The sequence below is a fragment of the Mustelus asterias genome, chromosome 15 (genome assembly GCF_964213995.1).
Source record: "Mustelus asterias chromosome 15, sMusAst1.hap1.1, whole genome shotgun sequence".
Lineage (NCBI taxonomy): Eukaryota > Metazoa > Chordata > Chondrichthyes > Carcharhiniformes > Triakidae > Mustelus > Mustelus asterias.
The window spans coordinates 41494470-41512860 of NC_135815.1; the positions used below are offsets into that span (position 1 = coordinate 41494470).

Here is an 18391-nt window from a genome sequence, read left to right on the forward strand (position 1 = left end):
GTAATCAATAAAGCCAATTGAATATGGGCCTTTATTCGAAAGGGGTTGTAAGACAAGTGTATATGGGATGCTTCAGTCATACAGCTTTTTGGTCAGAGCCCACCTACAGTACCAGATTTAATTTTAGGCACCAAGCATCAGGAACTATATTTATATATAACATATATTGGGCTTAGAGGTTAAAGTGCAGACTCACCAAACTGACCCCATGGTTTAAATCAGGACTTCCCAAACTGTGGGCCACGACCTGCAGTGGGATTGCAAGCTCAGAGAGCAAATAACTACCATGGAGCTTGGACTGAGCATCAACAATTGCAAGGCCTCTCTTAAATCCTTGAATTTGTTTTCCTAATGGTGGCCATGGCATAGCAGACAAACCTTGTTTCAAATTCCCAATTTCCAGTGTTCTGTTTCCACATTAAAGGATTTTAAAAAAAGTTATCAAAGAATATGGGCCAATGGCAGCTAAATGGAGGCAAGATAAATCAGCCATGATCACAAACCAGCAGACCAGGCTTACAAAAATGAATGGTAAGAACTATATCAGAAGACCAGTGGTTCATCAAACATTGTGGGTAGACATGGGATGTGGTTTGTAAACATCTGAAAGAGATTTCCTTCACACAAAACTCACTGTGCAAGTCCATACAAACACAACAATTCAAGTAACTTGTGAAATCAACAGGTGCATTAGTCTCCGTTTTAAGTGAATCTTACTACTGTATTTGAAAAACCTAGTGAAAACATATACGGGTCCTAAAGGCTTCGAAATACCAGGTAACAAATAGCCATTATTCATTCAGACAAATTCGATTCATGAATTTGGGCACAAATACTCAGATTACTACAATAAACTATTAAGAATGTGGCCAAATGGAGTAAGCGCTTACTGGACTTGTATGCAAGTATTTAATACTGAAATTCTAGGAAAAAGTCCCACTAATTTCTTTACGCATCTATGAACTCTGAATTTAGATACCGGTTGAGTTCTTGTTTTCTGTTGTATTTTGCTTTATTCGCACACTTTAATTAGTTGACACTCTTAGAATATTAGACAGTGCTGTAGAATGTTAGGATAACTGATTAAGGAATTAGTTACTGAAATTTAAATAACTCTATTTATCAAATTGTTTAACAGTTTATTCTCGAGATGATTACTGCACTTTATGCTATTGACACCTTGAACACCTTTGGGAATAATCTAAGAAAAGACTGAATGATAAGAAGGGGCTGGATGGGAGTCCAAAAAATAGCTTTGCAAAGGAAAAGGTCTTGAGAATGGGCCTAAACATAGATGAAAAGAACCACAGATAGCTAACCAGATTAGATGGGTGAGCTTTTTCAGTCATTAATACTGAAGTAATGAGGGAGCAGAGAGAGAAAAAAAGAGAAAGACACACATTACAAAGAAATATATTTACATTCTAAAATATATGCATTGATTACCACAATACAAATGGAAAGCAGAATGTTACTTTCCTAAAGTGCTTATACATTATGATCTCACTGAGCAGGAACCTAATAATTCAAGATCTCAGATATTGAGTTAGAAAACTTGGGTAACAAGCCACAGCTGAATCAGTATAGCAGTCATTCTTGGAAGAGTTGCCACGATCTGTAAATTATTTTCAGGATAGGGCTGTCTGTGGACCAAATGGTACAATACTTCTTTGTACTTAAATCAGCATAAGCAAACCATGCCCAAATCGGCACCAGCAAAGAAGTTAAGCCTGACAAGTGTAGTACTTAAAACCAAGATTTTGCACAAATAAGCTGAGTCAATATCATCTTTAGTCTGATGCTTAAACTGTAGAATAATCATAACCAATGTTTTAAGAGTTAAAAGCAAGTATCCAACACCCCAAAAATCATGATGTTAAATAAATTTAGTTTCTTCACCACTTACACTGAGTGCTAACACAATTATACTCACTTGTACGTCTTTGTACGGTCCACCCAGAAACCAGCGATGATGGAACCTACCATCCCTGATACCACTAAAGTAAGTCCAATTCTCCCAGCATTCAATTCTTCTCCCTTGCAATAAAAACAGATTAAATTGAAATATAAAACTTCAGATTCCTGAATAACATAGTACTATCATGCTTTCCATGGAGTTCTGCTAGCATAAGAGTTCATTGTTGCTAGAAATTAAATTGCAACTACAACTTTCTTGTCAACTGCTTAGGTCAGAGGGCAATTACCAACTCGGCTGAAGAATTCATAAAAGAAAAAGTAGTTTTGCAGTTGTAACAATGCATAGCAAACTGATACCATACACACAAGTGTAAAATAACATACTAAAATAAATGAAGGATGGAGAAATGACATGAATTTGGAGCTCTAAATCGCCACAAGGAATCAAGAGGAAACTAAATTCAGTATTGCCTTCTCTTCATACACAGAAGCTGTGTATGAAGAGAAAGCAACTGTGTTACTTAAGAGTTAAATAAATGCATGCAGCAGAGTTTACCAATAACAGATTCCATTATCAGTGAGAGCATAAATCCTAAAAACAAATCTGCACAACCTGCTTAAATTCAGTTTATATCTAATTTGATTACTCATTCTGTCTTGACAGAACTATGAAGCTTTTTTAAAAATTAAACTATATTTTTAGACTAATATAATTAAATCAAAATATTATACATGCCTACAAATACAACTGTGGTAAAGGTAATCTGTACTTTTGGAAAGCCACCTTTTGTTAGGTAAGGACGATCATTAACCTTTGGTCAAATAATCATGCATTTTACTGATGAAGATAAATCACATTTCAGAAGATCATATGCTTTGTGATTAATTGAAGATAAAATGAAGTTTTATATGTAAAGATTAGCAACTTACCTCATAGTAGTTAATAATCATTTGATTTAATAGTGTTCCTACAGAATAATAGGACCCCGTCAGAATACCTAAAAAAATTAAAAGCATATGTAATACCTTGGTTGACAATAACAATACACTTAAAATAATACATTTTATTCAGCTAATTTTAATTTTACTGTACTCCTGATCTTTCTCAGGATGGAATGGAAAAATATCTAAGTCTTAATCAAACCTACGTTCAACATGTCCAACTGATCCATTCTGGAAATCAAACATTGAATCACACAGCCAAAAGTTTATGTCACCAGAAGTCATGAACAAACTACCAAATCCTTTGGAAAAGTTAAACAAGTGTGCCATTAACTAAGCCATATCAACCAAAAGATATATAGCTTCTTTGTGCGCTAAGTTAGGCATCACAGCGCACAGATTAAGTGGACACAAGACTCTGCAATCACAGGTACTGGTGATATAAAAGCAAGAGTAATTAGAAATGCTTTTCTAGGCCATGGTAGCATCACAGCGTTTCAGTACTTTTCCTGGAACAGGAGATACTTAATTCATATATACTGACAGTTCTTTTCTATGATTAGAAAACTAGAAAAACTTCAGAATGGGTCACAGTGACGGCGATGAAGAACATTCATAAAGTAAAGGTCAGCTACTAAATGAAGAATGGAAAGATTTGAAACATAAATATTACTGAAATGTTGAATAGCCCAAAATAAAATTAAAATACTAACTATGGAATTACTCACCATAACTGAGCAGTAGTAGCACAAATGGAACATTTCTGAACAAGTTCACAATTGATTGTTTGTAGGAATAATTATCAGGAGAGTCCAAAAGCACCGCTTGGGACTGGCTTGGAGGAAGTGGAGGCTTTTCCTTGAATACTATTTAGAAGAAAAAAAACACTAAGTATAGTATGCCAAATTTCAGCTGACCAGAAAACTCAAACTAGGATTGTGTATAGATCAAGTGAGGCTTTAGTTAACAGCAATAGAGGGATGGGGACAAAAGTAGATTATGTAGTAAAACTACCCAGCTGTATTGTAAACATACATCACAAGGATGGGGGCGGGGACAGTACCAATTTGAGAACCTTAAGCTTCTATTCTCCTGCAATATTAGCATTGATTTGTGTTTCTTTACGAAATCTATTTAGAGATCAAGGGAAGGCATTTTCAATTTCTACATGGATCTTCAGATTTTAGCTCAGAAATCAGCAGATTCTACAAAGGGGGGAAAAAAACAGTAGACACTTGACCTAGATAACTATAAGCAGCTCTTGGATTAAGTTATGAGATCACCAAGAAGTCTCTTAAGGTTTATTTATAATTTAATACTAGTCACGTGAAACAATGCACTAAGTTTCTTTTGAATATAGGATATCCAAAACTACTCCTCCAGGTGTCATGCCTAAGAGGGCACTGCCAACCATGTATTTCCATTGGATTGCTCCATAGTTGTGCTTGGTAAAGTACTGCAGAATGACTGACCTGCTCTTACTGCTTGCCATCAGGCATGTTTGGAAGGACTTACAGACTGCTATTCAAGCAGTTTGGCTTTATGGCCATTAAGCCCTGAAGTGAGACCTGAACCTGGAAGCTCTGGTCAGAGACAGAGATGTTACCCATTATGTAAAAACTCTCTTTCCATAACTACATACAAAATGGAGTTTAACTTAACTGCAAATCCACACTGATGTTCAGATATAATTGCTTTGATTTGGTCAAAATTGCCTTGAACTATTTTGCATCACTTTATAAGTAAAGCACTATGTTCTGAAGTTTTGGCATCACACCCATATCCTGAACATCCATGGTACATTTCTGCAGCAGCTTTGATACTTTATCAAACTCTCTCCAAAGTGACTCTGATTGTAATTGGTATCTTGATAATTGCCAAATCAAGCTTATTGAGATACTGGTCACAAATTTAAACCAGGGTGATTTAGCAATGTATTACATGAATTCAGAACATTATTCCAAGCAAAGCTTCTTAACCCATGTAATTAGCAGATTACTTTCTATTAAGGAGTGAATGTCTGTTTTTCCAGTGAAAGAAATTAGTGCTCCTACTGTGTGGCACATTATATTTGTACATCAAGCCTATGGATACAGGAGTTCCTCAGAGTAGTGTCCTAGCCCCAGCCACCATCAGCTGTTTCATCAATTACCTTCCTTCCATCATAAGGTCAGAAGTGGGGATGTTCACTGATGACTGCAGAAGCTTCAGCACCATTCGTAAATCCTCAGATACTAAAGCAATCCATGCCCAAATGCAGCAATATCCAGGTTAGGACTCAGAAGTGGCAAGTAACATTTGCATAATAGATGTGCCAGGCAATAGCCATCTCCAACAAGAGGAGATCTAAGCATCAACCCATTATATGCATTGGGATTACCATCGCTGAATCCCCCATTATCAACATCCTGGGGGTTTCCATTGACCAGAAACTGAACTAGACTAGCCATATAAATACTGTGACTACTAGAGCAGGTCAGAGGCTGGGAATCCTGCGGCGAGTAACTCATCTGCTGACTCCCCAATGCCTGTCCATCATCGACAAGGCACAAGTCAAGAGTGTGATGGAATACTTTCCACTTTCCTGGATGAGTGCAGTTCCAACAACACTTGAAGCTCGAAACCATCCAGGACAAATCAGTCTGCTTGATTGCTACCCCTTTCACAAAAATTCAATCCGTCAGACACCTATGGTGGCAGCAGCGTGTACCATCTACAAGATGCACTGCAGCCAAGGTTCCTTAGGTAGTACCTTCCAAACCCACAACCTGTACCACTTAGAAGGTCAAGGGCAGCAGATACCTGGAAACACCATCATCTGGAGGTTCCTTTCCAAGTCACTCACCATCCTGACTTTGAAATATATTGCTGTTTCTTCACCGTCGCTGGATCAAAATTTCTTTCCCAACAGCACTTGTGGGTGCACCAAGACCTCGGGGATTGCAGCGATCAAGGCGGCAACTCCCCAACACCTTCTCAAATGCAACTAGGGATAGCAATACGTGCTGGCTTAACCAGCAATTCCCACATCCCGCAAATTAATTTAAAAAAACCCTCAGGTACCAGCCATCAATATAAACTGCTATTTGACTTTCAAATTCTTAGAACAAAAGAAACTTACCTGCTACAACCAAGATGAAGAGCACAGTGGCTACTATTGCTGTCCCATAGAACAATATACTTATATTTTTTGCCATAAGAGTAAGATCATCTTTAGTATTAGGCACCAAAATTGGAGGTAAAAGAAAACCAAAGGCCACACCAAGCTGTGAAACAAAGAAACAAATCAAAACATAAAAATATAGCATTTAACTTAAAACTACAATTTTGAAGTTTTATAGGCAGATAGTTGAAGCATTATAGGCAGATTTTCCGTCAAAACAGAAAACAAAACTAATTTTGCTGTATTTTCTCAACTTTGAGTTCATTTTCCTTTGCAACCTGTCTTTTACTTTTGAAAGCAGGATACAAGTTGAAAATGTCAGGTTCTTAAACAGATTGTACACGAATGATTAAGAGAGTTAACACTTAAGGCAGAAATTAGAAATTGACATTCAGTTAGTTGCACTGGCTTACGCCCATTTTAAATTTGGGTGCCTTCTAATTTGGGAGGTTACTTGTGAATAATGAGAGAAACATTGGACACATTTTCAGGTCCAATTGCCATGCTGCGCCCAAGGAAGAAACGCGAGCTTGTCTAATTCAGCTAGTTATGCTCAATGTTTTTCCTCAAGATCAATATTTACTAATACTAATATTTGCAAATAATTCCTAGTTTTCATTTGAACCTAAATTGCTTGTAAATTCCCAAAATAACCCACTTAAAATTTGAGTAATTCAAAATATAATTGTCATGTTACTTTGAATAAAGAAATATCCATAATGGAGGATGTGACCATGTGCAGAACATGCTACTTGGTGTTTAATGAGTTTTTGCTTATGGTATTTCATGAACCGATCATCACACTGGTGACACTACTTAACAGAAAGCATCGACTTCAAAATACATTTCAATTGATATTTTGATAAATTGATAGGAGTTACAAGGTATCGCTTCAAAGGAGCATCAATTGCCCATTAGGACGCCAACTAGAAAGGCACAGTAGTTGCACAAGAATAATATAGCTCAAAGTCTATATTTGAAGCATCCCTACATTAAACCTGTGGCCTTTGATCGCTTGTTTCATCTGTCATGAGTCTCCCTTCCCAGCCTAAGTGGTGAAGACAGAGCTGATACTATTTCCTCTTTAGCAGTCAAGGATGTTTTATTAGTGGGGATAATCCAAGGTTTTATAACAAACCAGAACGGATAGTCTAAAGTTTGTCCTACAAATAGCCTAGCCACAATTTGCAACTTTAGTACAAGTCTTAAAATCAGAAACTCAATAACTGAGAACTATCATCAGTCCCATCACTCCATGGTTAACATTTCTGCAATTTTCACTCGAGGTATGAATCGATCAGAATTGTGGCCTTGACAAATGTTGAAACATATTTTGTATAATTTAGCCTCGTTTGAAGTGCTTAATTGCCATGTTTGAGAAGGAAAGGAGATGGTGCAGAATGTAGTGTTAGTCATTTTGCCACACATTCCTATATAGAAAGATAATGTTTTATTGGGTAGTTTCATTATTTGTCAGATCTGAGTAGTTGCATTTTTGAACAATTCCTGTATTTAATTAAACACAAGGTTCAAAAGAAATAATGCACCTAAAGGTGGTATCCTTACAAAAATACAAAAGCAGAAGGGGAAAAGTTAAGTAAAGGCGAAACCACTAGATAACAGTTGCCTGCTCTTCCCATCCATTGAAGAATGGAACATGTCGTACTTGGCCTGAAGAAAATCAGATCTAGTATTACTGTATGCTTATTGAAAATAGCAATCTTGAAGATTTGGGATGGAAGAGTGGAAGTGGGAACTTCTGTTCTAAAACACTCCTGGGATGTGCACGTGGATCCCTTGGACGGCAGGACTGTTTTCACCTGACCTATTCATTGCCAATTCCCTTCAAGCCGCACTTAAATCATCGCTGCTTTGGTGGGCATCAAAGCACCACTGGTTATGATGTAACACACATAGTTGACTCTTAACCTACTTCTGAAGTTGCATAGCAGCTACACAACTGCTTATTTACCGGACATGGACATCACTGGCAAGACCAGTGTTTATTTTTCACCTGTGACTGGAGTCTATGTGAAGGTTCTCCTGTGGGGAGGAAGTTGCAGGATTTTGACCCAGAAATAAATTTCCAAGTCAGCATAGTGTGAGACTGAAGGGGAAATTGGAAATGACGACACCCACATGTGCAACTGCCCACGTCTCTCAAGTGGTATACGCCAGAAGATTGGGAGGTGCTGTCCATGAAGCATTGGTGAGTTGCTATAGTGCATCTTACAGATTGCACATACTGCAGCCACAATATGGTGGAGAGATTGAACATTTAAACGGTGTTGGATAGGGTGCCAATTAGGCTGCTTTACCCCAAATGGTGTCAAGTTTCTTGGTGTTGTTGAAGCTGCACTCATCCATGCAAGTACACCATTGCACACCTGACTTTGTTTACTGCAAGCAGAAGGAATTATTTGTGGAGTCAAGTCACAGTGTAGAATACTCACCTGCTGTTGTAGCCTGTGTATATGTGGCTGGTGCAGTTAAAATTTCTGATCAATAGTGACCCTCAGAATTTAGTGATGGTACTGCCATTAAATGGCAACAGGAGGTGGCTAGACTTTCTTGATGATTATTGACCTTGCATGCACTGAATGATATCCAGGCATTGTATGCAGGCACAGATGCAAATGAAGCTCAAAACTGCATTCAGTTTTATGTTAAGGGAAAAAGGCAATTGAAGTAGGATATGGACAACCACATCAATCTTCCTTTACTTTCGACATGATTTTAACCAATGGAGAAATCACCCTACTCCTCCCCCAAAGCCAGCTGCAGCTATGTAGCAGCTTCATGGTTATAAGGACTGCTTGTTCAAGTCTTCACCACCTCAGCAAGGATGCTGTTGAGGCCCCTAGTCTACATCCAATGCAATCAGCTGCTTTTTGTTATTAGGTGGAGTGAATCGAATTTTCTGATGACTGGCATCTATGATTCTGGGGAACCTCAGGACACAACTGAGATGGATTATCCATTCTGCATTTCTGGCCAGACAGCTGCAAATGTTTCAACCTTGATCTTTGCACACTCAGAGGAACACTGAAGATATGGATGCTTACGAAGCATCCTCCTACCCTCCCACACCTCAGTTTCATTGTAATGCACCACCATGAGGGTGTTGATTATGAGGAGAGACTGAGCAGATTGGGTTTGTACTCGTTGGAATTTAGAAGGCCGAGGGGGGATCTTATAGAGACCTATAAGATAATGAAGGGGCTGGATAGGGTAGAGGTGGAGAGATTCTTTCCACTTAGAAAGGAAACTAGAACTAGAGGGCACAGCCTCAAAATAAAGGGGGGTCAGTTTAGGACAGAGTTGAGAAGGAACTTCTTCTCTCAGAGGGTGGTGAATCTCTGGAATTCTCTGCCCACTGAAGTGGTGGAGGCTACCTCGTTGAATATGTTTAAATCACGGATAGATGGATTCCTGATCGGTAAGGGAATTAGGTGTTATAGGGATCAGGCGGGTAAGTGGAACTGATCCACTTCAGATCAGCCATGATCTTATTGAATGGCGGGGCAGGCTCGAGGGGCTAGATGGCCTACTCCTGCTCCTATTTCTTATGTTCTTATTCACAATTGGGTATAGCAGAACTCTGAACATTTGGTCATTTAATCATTTAGCGATTCCTCTGTTTAGCATGCATGTAATCCTGTGCTGTATGCCTGGTGCTGCTCCTGGCATGCTCTCCTCCACTCCTCATTGAACCAGGGTTCGCCCCTGACCTGATGTCAATGTTAAGAGTAAGGGATATGCTGGACCATGAGGTTACAGACTGTAATGGAATACAATTTTGCTGCTTATTGCCCACAGGGTTTTATGGATGGCCAGTTGAGCTGATAAACCGGTTCTGAATCTTTCCCATTTAGCACAGTGGTGGTGCTATGCAACACAATGGAGGCTGTCCAGAGTCTGCAGACAGGACTGAAGTCTCCACAAGGACATTGCAGTGATCAGTTCACCAATACAGGGCAAATGCACCTGTGACAGATCGGCGAGGACAATTAGGTTTTCCTCCCTCACATATCTAGGGATAGTGATGTAGTGCCGTTCTGGACATTGGTTGAAACATTTAATTCTGTGAACATGACTGTGTGAAGCTGTTGCATGTCAAGTCTATGGGACAGTTCTCAGAATTTTCTCACCGATGGTATTGAGGGCTTCGCAGAATTGAGTGTATGCTTTGTCATGTCTGTATCTCATGCCTATGGTTGATGCCAGATGGTCCTTGCAGCTTTATTCTTTGTTGCAGCAGCTTGGGACAACAGTGCCTTATTAGACCATTTCAGAGGACCATTAAGTGTCAAAACATTGTCGGTCAAATTGTATGTAGGCCATACCAGGCAAGGACAGATTTCCTTCCTAAGGCATATTTAGTGAATTTCATTGTAATTTGTATTTTAATGTTAAGTAGCTTTCTACACTACACATGACACCATGGGCTGCATGATTTGATTCATTATTACATGAGCATTGCTGCTTTGGGTGACTGTGTGGAGTTTGCATGTTCTCCCATTGTCCGCATAGGTTTCCTCTCACATTCAAGATGTGCAGGTTAGGCGGATTGGCTATGCTAAATTGCCCCTTAGCCTCCAAAGATGTGTAGGTTGGGGGGAGGTGGAATTTGCAGGGTAAATGTGGAGTTACAGGGATAGAACCTGGGTAAGATGCTCCGTTGGTGTCAGTGCTGACTCGATGGGCTGAATTGTTTCTTTCTACGCTATATTCTATGAAAAGGCTAAGTTTAATTAGAAACAGGTCACCAATAAACATGGTGGCACAGGCTGAAGTAATAAGAATGCTTCAAAGTGAAAGTGACAAATACAAATCCATTTTAGTACCATATCCTCACTCTGCGCTGAACATCTTGTGGAAACCTGATGACAGGAGGGTTGGAGTCAAGTTCCCAAGTCTAATAGTCTAAGTTTATTACCCATATTCACAAAGAACAGCCAATAGGCCAGACAGTAGAGGGCTACCACTGCACCCCAAGAATTTCCCCTCCAGAGGTTGAGATAGAAAAATCCAGAAAATAGACAAAACAATTTTTTTTAAAAAAAACTCATCCATCCTCAAGATTGACTTAAGAAAGCTGTTCTTGGATCAAGCAATAGCATTATTTTTGACGTAGGGCCAGATAGATTGATGCCGGTGAGAAAGAAGTGAAAATGGCTGGAAGTGTGATACAGCATTTTAATCTACTCATGAAAGTGCATAACCAGTCTAAAAGTTGGTGATTCTAGTTGTTATATAACGGAGACATTTATTGATCAGTAACTATGGACTGAGCTTGAGAAATGGTATAAATGAAAGTGCTCAGAACTCCATGTGTTGGTCAGTTCTTATTCTATTTTTAAATAAATGGTGTTCCACGGGTGTCAATGACTGATTGAATAATCTATTACACAAGTTGTATCCGGAGATGGGCACCGTTAAGATACAAATGGAGATCTCCCTGGCTGACTAGATGTGTCCCTACCATAACATTCAGCCGGCTTGGCTGGGTGCAAGTATGCCATTACTGTGTTACTCACTATTTGGTTCCTTAGTAGCTCAAACCAGTTGTCGTTTCAGCTCCCAGATGTAACTAACAATTTTCGTGTGCTAAATCCTGTAATGGGTTGGGTGATTGTGGCAAAAATCAGATACAAATCTGGCACAATCATTTATTATTCCCAGCAGACTTCTTACCTCACATGGGCTGCATGGAGCATCGATATCCAGGTGTGCCAATAAAGTATGTTGGATTGCATTTTGGAATGTTGCTGAAGAAATTCCAATATTGCGTTGCTCATAACTTCTGAAAAAAAGATTTGTACACCTGGATTTGGGAGCTAATTCTACAGTATTGTGATGAAGTGACGTTTCAAAAACTGTGGCTTCGAATTGCAGTATCGTAAGATGTGTTAATCAACCAGAGCTGGCCACCATCCAACGAAAAAAGTTGATGCTTTTGTTATAGGCACTCTTGTTGAGTAAGCAAGCTTGCACTTACTCCGGTGTCTATCACTCCTTGCACAGGGATGTTCAACATGGCCACTTTAATCACCAGCAACTTGAATAGGTTACCTAACATATTCATCACCTATTCTGTATTAGGATCTGGTCAGCCTAGATCACCCTCTGGTTGTTTTGTACACCATCTTCTGCGGTCTTGGGTTCCGCTGTTTTGTAGAACCGTTCCTTGATTTAGAATGACAGAATTGTGCAAAGCAATTTTGCTAACCGAACAATCGGCAGTTTACCCCTGCAGGGCAGGATACTTGTCCTCTGCAGGGGTTATTACCATCAGAAACATTTGAAGATGCTATTTTGTTCTTTGGAACACTATTTGTACTCAGATGACATTTGTTTATGCGTGCTATTACAATGCTGTGTTTGTTCTATGCCTGAAGCTTGCAAATCAGATGTTTCCAATGTTCAATCTATGCCCATGGATGGTATCACATCTGTGATTTTTCATGCAGTTGCTTATTTATGGAATTTGAGAGATGCATGCTTAGTGCCTCACTGAAGTTTCTGTCTAGTTCTATGTTTTTCTTCAGCACAAGGTTTGCTCACAGCTGTGTCAGAACTTGCCTCACCTGTTTCTGCTACTCTCAATATTAAAAACAGAATGGCATACTTGTTAGTCCTGTCTGACGCAGTCAGAAAATTCAATGTCTGAATCCATTTTCTCCTTCAGTCCAAGAGAACTGATCAACATCTGTATCAGCTGGAAAAATGGTGGAAATCCTTGTTGCCATTCCTTGGGATTTTTTTTTAAAAAAAGATATTAAGTTCAGCATACCGCACAGAAATGTTCTGGAATTTTCCTTCCATAAAAATTTTTATTGTCAGATTGAGAGAAAATAGAAGACATGTTAAGCATACAAATAGTAACAAAAATGGCTGTTCAAACGGTGGACACCAAATCACCAAACCCCCCCATAGACCAAAAAAGGTAGGAGTGGAGGGGATGAAATTAGTCAAGAAATAAGGCCTGACCCGATTGGCAGATGCAGAATTAAACATTAAGAGCATGAAACAGAGGTGAAAAACTGAACAGAATTTGGAGGGGCTTTGTCAAGCTAATTCATCAACCCCTCAAAATACCCAAACTGTGCCATGATCACAAAATGCAGCTAAGAAATCTGCAAATATCAAAAAGAGTGATCAAAAAAATTGAGAGCAAATCAAGGATTACCAAGCTTCTGACTCAAATAGTCAATCATTCAAAGAGATGAATGGCCCACTGATCAAACTGGCTCCAATAAATGAAGACCAGAGTTTCAGGAACTTGTGTAACAAAAAGAATGTGACTGGCTCCATAAGACCTACCAATTATAGGCTGCCCTGAGGCCAAAGGGCTAGGAAGCAGCTCCCAGCTGATCTACCTCCAGTGAACGATTATTATATTTTGGGGGGGAGGGGGGGGGAGGGATCATCTTGCGCAACATTGCTGATATCGTTTGATCTCACTGCCAAAAATCGTCAACAAGGGATAGATACAAGATACCAATTACAAAGTCAAAGCTGCAGGCTAGTCAGGACACCATTTTCTTCTGCCATGTTCTCTGAGCTGCCATCTTCTTTGAAGACTTCCTGCTTCAATCACATAGATGATGAATTCCACTTAAGAAATTCACGTGTCTATGAAGGCGCTAAACGTTCCCCCAAAACAGGAGAAGCGGGAGTGAATGTGCTCTCAGAAGAGCCGGCATCGTGGCTGGGAAGGGAATGCAACTGCAGATAACGGCTCGGAATCCCAAGATAAAGCCAAGTTCAAATATGTGCGGCGTATATAAAAAGAAAAAAACCGTCGAGGTGTGCCAAACCCGTCATTTCAGTTTTGCGGGGCGGGAGTTGCAATAACGATTTTATTTTTTAAAAACTTGAGGACGATATAAAGTGGGAGGTGGTCGCTCTGCAACCTGGCTCGGGTTAAGGGAGGGGGAGATTAGATAGAAGCGGAGCGGGAGGGTGACATTAGACAGGCGGCGGCGGCGGCGGGGGGGGGGGGGGGGGGCGGATATTATTATTAGACAACATCAAACGGCAAGTGGGGGGCGGGGTCGCAACGCGGCTTCTGGAAAATTCGCCGAGCCGAACCCACCCGAGGCGCGGCGGGAGTGGAAATTTGTGTCGAGCGACTATCCCGCCAAACGCTACTGCGGGAGGGGCGTATCTTCCGCAGTGCCGGCCGAGGGAGCGCGCCCACACCGGGATGCCCCCCCCCCTCCTTTTTATTTTTTAACCAATATCCCAAAGTTAGAGGCGCAAGAGCGGCGGAAACTCCCGCCAAACTGCCCCCCACTCCTGATTAAACCCCTTACACTCTACGCTCCTCACCTGATTGCCCAGGACGGCGGTCGCACACGCTGTCGACACCTCTCTAGGCCCGAACCACACCGATGCCACCCGAGAGGGCAGCCCGAGGATAAAAATCTGAGCGATGGAGCAGACCGTCTGGGCGAACATGGTCACCCCGAACAGGTCCTGCCGCACGCTGGCGATCTTAATCCAGGCTCCGATGCAGTTGAGGCCGGAGCCCAGCAGCGCCACGGTCCGCAAGCCTTTCTTGTCCAGCAGCCAGGCGGCGGGGAAGATGAGGGGGACGTAGACTAGCATGAAGACCACCGAGAGCCAGTCGATCTGCTCGTAGGAGACTTGGTAAAAATGGCAGAAGATGTTGGCGATGATGCTGTACTGGATCCACTGGAAGGCGTTCACCATCGAGTAGAGGCTGAACACGGTCAGGATGAGGAACCGCTTGCAGTAAACCTGCGTCTGGATCGGCTTCACATCGCCGGTCAGCATAGCTTCCCTCTCCTCCGGGGACCTAACACCTTTCCCCGTCTTTCCGTCTTGCATCATGCCTTGGAGATGGCCATTAATGCCATTTATAACCACATCTTTACTGCAGGCAGTAGGTATTGTCTTTGTGACAGGGCATCCTGTTCCATCGGCATCCACCATTGTTAGCTTTTGCTTTATTTTTTCGCTTATATAAAATATATACTTTAAATATAGCTTATGAAACTAGAATCTACTTCTATAGGTAATAGTTTGTATGTTTTTTAAAAAAATTTAAGCAGGTTTTGTGCAATAAATTGTTCACACGACTACTTCTCAGAGATACTTCGCAACTGAATGAGCGCGACGGGGAGGCGAGGCGGTTTATAAGAACTGGCGGGCGGGGTGATTGATTGACGTCCTTCTGGACCAATTGAATGCCCAGATGGAGAGGGGCGTTCGTGTTTGATGTGGCTGCTGACCAATCGGACTGCGGGCGGAGAGGCGCATTAGCCAATCCGAAGGTCGGCGCCGCCCAGGCGAAGCGACCAATCGGCCGGGCGGGTGGGGGCGGGCTCAGGGGATGATTGACGGGCCGCCTGACCATTCAGGTGGCGGGGATCCTCAACCGCGGCGAAAAAATGCGCAATCTTCGTCGGAGATAAATTATTTTTTTGAGATTGTCAAAATATTAACGGAGGGGACTGAGAAATGGGTTTGCTAATTGAAGAATTAAAATTGATCAGACTTTCGCTGAATTCCGTCTGGAAACAGAAGAAGCTCGTGTCCCGGCTTTGAAGTAAGCCAATTGCAAAATCTGCTGATGTCACATCATTGTTCCCGCTATGGTTAGTTCTGACAGAAAAAAAACTTTGACAAAAAACATGTTCTTTTAACCGTTTCGTAAACAATAAGTCATCTGCCCCGCAGCCACTTTTTAAATGTTTCTTTCACCAAGTCCGATTTTGTGAAATTTAAAGCCAATTTTCAACGGATTTATTCGCAAAATGGCTGTTGCTCTCATGTGACTGTTCTCATCTTCCCCCTGACCCCAAGTGGCAAGAATAATTCAGATGTGTAACGTCTCTTTGGAGAAACATAATTCGAGCAAAAAATGCCATCCACTTCATGTTCCTTTCTCGTATTCGAACACGAAACAAATGTGCAGACCTGGAACCAGAGATTTGATTTAAAAAAATATTGAGAGTTATTTGTAGGATTCTCACGGTCATGAACAGACAGTCAAGTCAGTGCTTGTTTGGAAATTTCTTTTGTCATCTCTCCACTGATGTGGAACTTTTTTTTTCTGGATAGATAAGCCATTCAAATTTATTTTGCATTTATTTCACATCCCTTCTTGCCCCTGAACATATACAATAGGATAACACATCTCAGTACCAGGTGCAACACAATTCTGCAACAAGTAAGGATGAAGGAATAAAGAGACCTCTATACAAGTCTGATGATAACATTAAGTTAGGTGGCACATTAAGTAACACCGATTGGAAGCAGAAAGTTTGCAAAAGGGATATGGCCAGATTAAGTGAGAGTGCAAAACTGTGGCAGATGGAATTTACTAGGGAAGTATGAGGTAGTTCTCTTCAGATTCAAGGAAGTTAAACAGTGAGAAGCCAGGAACTGTGGAGGAACAAATATTTAGAGGTCCATGTACAGAAGTTACCAAAAGATATAATGGGTAGCTAAAGAATAATATATCCAAAGGGAGAGGGATACAAAGGAGTGCACATTATGCTTGTATAGAGCACTGGTTGCATTACATTATCTAGGCAGGTGGAATGATATATTGGACATACAAAGCAGGGAAATACAGTGCAACACAATTCTGCAACAAGTAAGGATGAAGTGGGTGGAATGACGGTGTGAGGAGTGCAGTACATATTCACCAGAATGATACTTGAGCTGACAAGAGTTAAATTATGAGGACAGGTTGTATAAACTTGGCATGTACTCCCTTGAGAATAGAAGATTAAGAGATAATCTGAATGAGGTTTAAGTGATTAAAGGATTTGATAGGGTAAATAGAAAATATTTCCACTGTTGAGAAAGTCCAGAACTCCAATTAGAGCCAGGTGAAGTCAGGAAGCATTTCATAGAATCACAGAATCTCTACAGTGCAGAAGGAGGCCATTTGGCCCATCAAGTCTGCACCAACCACAATCCCACCCAGGCCTTAACCCCAAATATTTACTCTGCTATTCTCCTTGACGCTATGGGGTAATTTACCATGACCAATCAACCTAACCCGCACATCTTTGGACTATGAGAGAAAACCAGAGGACCCGGAAGAAACCCACGCAGGCACGAGGAGAACGAGCAAACTCCACACAGTCACCCAAGGCCAGAATTGAACCCACGTCCCTGGCACTGTGAGGCAGCAGTGCTAACCACTGTGCCACCGTGCTGCCGTGTTCTTAATGCTTGGTTGTGGAAACCTGGAACACTCTCACTCAAAGCTGTCAAGGCTAAGTCAATTTTTGTGAGGTAAGGCTATCCAGGATTTAGAGCAATGGTAGATAAATGAATTTCAGGTAGAGATCACTCAAAATCTAATTGAATGGTGGCAGAACAGGTTGAGGGAGTAAATGGCTACCTTCTTTTCCTATGAGTAATAATAACCTAAGTCATTGCAAGTAATGTGAGGAATAAAAGGATGATCAGGGTGAGGTTAGGGCCAGTCAAGGACAGTAGTGGGACCTTGTGCATGGAGTCAGAAGAGATAGGAGAGGCGATGAATGAATACTTTTCTTCAGTGTTCACCAAGGAGAGGGGCCATGTTTTTGAGGATGAGAATGTGATATAGGCTGGAGGAGGCAGATGTTCCGAGGGAAGATGTATTAGCAAGTTTGAAAAACCTGAAGGTCAATAAGTCCCCTGGGCCAGATGAGATATATCCTAGGATTCTTTGGAAGGAAAGGGATGAGATTGCAGAGCCTTTGGCTTTGATCTTTGGGTCCTCACTGTCCACGGGGATAGTGCCAGAGGACTGGAGAGTGGCAAATGTTGTTCCTCTGTTCAAGAAAGGAAATAGGAATGACCCTGGTAATTATAGGCCGGTTAGCCTTACTTCGGTGGTCGGTAAGTTAATGGAAAAGGTCCTGAGGGATAGGATTTATGACCATTTAGAAAGACACAGCTTAATCCGGGATAGTCAACACGGATTCGTGAAGGGTAAGTCTTGCCTCACAAATTTGATTGAATTTTTTGAGGAGGTAACTAAGTGTGTCGATGAAGGTAGAGCAGTTGATGTCATATACATGGATTTTAGGAAAGGCGTTTGACAAGATCCCCCATGGTCGGCTCATGAAGAAAGTAAGGAGGAGTGGGACAGAGGGAAATTTGGCTGATTGGATAAGTAACTGGCTATTTCATAGAACAGTAAGAAGTCTCACAACACCAGGTTAAAGTCCCGACAGGTTTATTTGGTAGCAAATACCATAAGCTTTCGGAGCACAGCTCCTTCGTCAGATGGAGTGGATATCTGTTCTCCAACAGTGCACAGACACAGAAATCAAGTTACAGAATACTAATTAGAATGCAAATCTCTACAGCCAGCCAGGTCTTAAAGGT

The 18391-nt window shown here is 41.1% G+C and overlaps 1 protein-coding gene across 8 annotated transcripts in view; it reads right to left on the reverse strand.

Annotated features, from left to right (window-relative positions):
• flvcr1 (FLVCR choline and heme transporter 1) overlaps positions 1-15163 on the reverse strand; it is a 37880-nt gene extending 22717 nt beyond the window's left edge. For 7 of the 8 annotated variants that reach the window (XR_013499644.1, XR_013499642.1, XR_013499640.1 and 4 more), the window contains exons 1-5: positions 14360-15162; positions 5981-6125; positions 3588-3725; positions 2848-2915; positions 1934-2037 (exon numbers count right to left, since the gene is read on the reverse strand). Coding sequence is in view for 1 of the 8 variants with exons in the window: in XM_078229811.1 (XP_078085937.1) it covers positions 1934-2037; positions 2848-2915; positions 3588-3725; positions 5981-6125; positions 14360-14986 (1082 nt within the window). In the remaining 7 variants the exon portion in view is untranslated. Of the gene's footprint in view, positions 1-1933; positions 2038-2847; positions 2916-3587; positions 3726-5980; positions 6126-14359 lie in introns of all 8 variants that reach the window. The other variant, XR_013499643.1, reaches the window with a different exon arrangement.
• Positions 15164-18391: the final 3228 nt, after the last annotated feature.